Source organism: Prosopis cineraria, unplaced genomic scaffold (assembly GCF_029017545.1).
Source record: "Prosopis cineraria cultivar Desert tree isolate PC_DT_omini unplaced genomic scaffold, ASM2901754v1 PC408, whole genome shotgun sequence".
Taxonomy (NCBI): Eukaryota; Viridiplantae; Streptophyta; class Magnoliopsida; order Fabales; family Fabaceae; genus Prosopis; species Prosopis cineraria.
Genome location: NW_026555733.1, coordinates 1 through 2,920, shown reverse-complemented (window position 1 = coordinate 2,920; position 2,920 = coordinate 1). Strand labels below are relative to the sequence as shown.

Below are 2,920 nucleotides of genomic sequence, written 5' to 3'. Positions count from 1 at the left end.
AATGAATATTAATTCGTTTAATATGTAAAAGACACTCAATTAGACGTTTGAGAGAGACAGCTTCTCATGAGTGAACCTGAAGTTTCGATTCCAGCTCATTTCTCATTTCATGATAACATAATGGGACCGTTTCATTCTTTCTTGCTCTTAACTTTTCTTTCTGTTTATTCATTTAATTATTTGTTTCTTGGATAGGCGCATACTCTATAATCTTGATAATATTCTTGACTAATTATATATCAATCTTGACATTTTTTTTATCATGTGAGCTGACTGTTATTTTTGTTTGGCTAAAAAGTTTTGTATTTTTGATATAAAATTACATTTGAATTCTAAAGAAACCTGATTGTTTTTTCTCTCACAAGATTTGAACTCTAAATTTTGTTTAAAATAGCAAATGTCCTTATTTGACCCAATCATAATTTTCTATTAGTCATTAATTAATTACAGAGAGTTTTTTTTTTGAAAGAAAAGTAGGATAAAATTTTCATAATGAGAAAGAATGATACATAACAAAAGCTTCTTTCAATAGTTATATTCAAGTTTTTTAGAACAACACAGGGAATTGAATTGTCCATGCACTTGCGTATCCCTCTGTATGACCTTTTACTTGTATTGGACAGTAAGTACCAGGAAATGTTAGGACTTGGATGTACGCGGGATTAATTATTATTATTATTATAATTATATGATTAAATGAATTAAAATAATGTGTGCTGTTATATATAAATGCTCAGATGGGATGCTAAATTGTATATTGTCCAAGAGCGGCAAGAGTATAGTGAGTAGAGTGAGAAGATCAAGATTCAAGAGTGAGATCGATGGGACATCGTTGCTGCAGCAAACAGAAGATCAAAAGAGGTCTCTGGTCTCCTGAAGAAGATGACAAGCTCGTCAAATTTATTTCCACTCATGGCCACAAAAGTTGGAGTTCTGTTCCTAAACTTGCAGGTACCACATGTATATATCCTCTCTCTCTCTTTCTCTCACATATTCTTTATTACCACCTTATATATATATATATATATATATATTTATATCTTGTGATGCATTAATTCGTTGGTATTATATATGTGTGTAGGGTTGCAGAGATGTGGGAAAAGTTGCAGATTAAGATGGATAAACTATTTGAGACCTGACCTCAAAAGAGGTTCTTTCACTGCCGATGAAGAACAAACCATTATTGACGTTCATAGGATTCTGGGAAATAGGTAACACATCCATCGCTTTCATCTCTCAAAACTTTATTACAATCTTTGGACCGTTTTGATTGCAGCTGCCATATCACATGCAAATGCAAAATAATTAATTGCTTCTGAGTCACTTCACAAAGGATTTAATCTTTATGTGTGGTCTATTATTCATCTATACCATTGCGTGTTTGTAGCAGATCTTTGTTATGACTTGTATCAGTATAATCGCAAGATTGTATTCATATCAGTTGATGCAATTAGAAATGTCAAACATTGAGCGAGTCTTAAGTTTAAAACTGTTAACTACGGTCAGTGCATTGCAAATTATGAGTGTGCTAAGTTAAATTTTGGGGGAAAAAACCTGTAAGTTTCGTACTCGTAATAATGTTTTGAAATTAAGGTCCAATATGAAAGAAGGAGAGATCGTGCCATTATTATTTTATTATTATTATTATTTTTTTAGTGTTCATTAGTGACTGCTCTTACTTGTTTGGTTTTTCCATACTATGTTCGATGGATTTCGGAGTTTGCTGCCTTCTCTGCGCACTGCTCCCTAATGGTCAAAATCACAGCCCTTCTTTTCAGCTAATGGGAAGAGTAATTTATTTGATGGGCTAAAATGAAGGGCTGCAATTTTGAGCATAAAAAGAGAAGCAGACACTCTAAATTCATGGTTGACGTCGTTCCTTGATCCGAATTAGAAGATTACACTATACGCATAAGATTTTGCGTGCGTGCGTGCGTGCGTGCATGCATACACTGCAATACACACATTCATACATATGCATACATATATATAATGCATAATTCAAGTGAATGAAGGATTTTGTGTGGTTGCAGATGGGCTCAGATAGCGAGCATCTACCTGGGAGAACAGACAACGAGGTGAAGAATTTCTGGAACTCATGTATTAAGAAAAACTCATTTCTCAGGGCTTCGATCCTCAAACTCACAATCTTCTCTCTTCTCATAGACGATCCTCTCTTCCTGTTTCTGTTTCTTCTTCCTCTGCTACTAACAGTCATAAACACCAATGGTTCCATCTTCAGACTGATTCATGAACCTGAGAATAATATCAATCTTCAACCTTGTAGCTCCATTGCCGTTTTTCTCCATCGAATACAAACAACCTAATAATGTCTCTAACGGTAATAATGTCCTCGAGCCTCATCATAATTTTCCCCTTGGAACCATCCGTTATTAATGCAAATATTCCTGCAACCACTTTTCTTCCTGCATCATCAAGAACAATCATGATTGCTTATCTTCAGTTGTTGGGTTGTCTGAGAATATTATTGAGAACCGATCATCATCAGCATGGGTTTCTCAGGATGATAATGCTGAAACTGATCAGATCTCTCAGATCAGCTCATACATTGTTAATGGAAGGAGGAATTGGTACTGAAGCACACTTGGAACAAGAGAAGGACAAGAGAAGTACCACTTCTACTACAAAATATTAGTATTAATAACAATATTGAGCAAGTCAGAGGGGAAGACGATAATAATAATAATATTAATATTAATATTAATATTAATAATTGTTGGAGGGGTCAAGTAATAACTTCGACTTTGGGTTGTTGGGAAGGTGTACTTAACTCTGAATATATGTCTTATGACGTTCTCTCCTCCATGGATGACCTTGCAGCATGGGACTTTTAGATCATGCAGGCGCAGTCTTTAATTTGTCATATCTACCTTTTAATTTTGTTTATATTTTTTATTGT

The 2,920-nt window shown here is 34.3% G+C and overlaps 1 protein-coding gene across 1 annotated transcript; it reads left to right on the top strand.

The window, feature by feature from the left end:
* Nucleotides 1–773: 773 nt before the first annotated feature.
* LOC129296970 (transcription factor MYB86-like) lies at nucleotides 774–2,254 on the top strand. Its single transcript, XM_054935377.1, is given in 5 exon segments — nucleotides 774–951; nucleotides 1,082–1,211; nucleotides 2,034–2,047; nucleotides 2,050–2,106; nucleotides 2,109–2,254. Coding segments are annotated over 5 exon segments (477 nt in total). The 5' UTR covers nucleotides 774–821.
* Nucleotides 2,255–2,920: the final 666 nt, after the last annotated feature.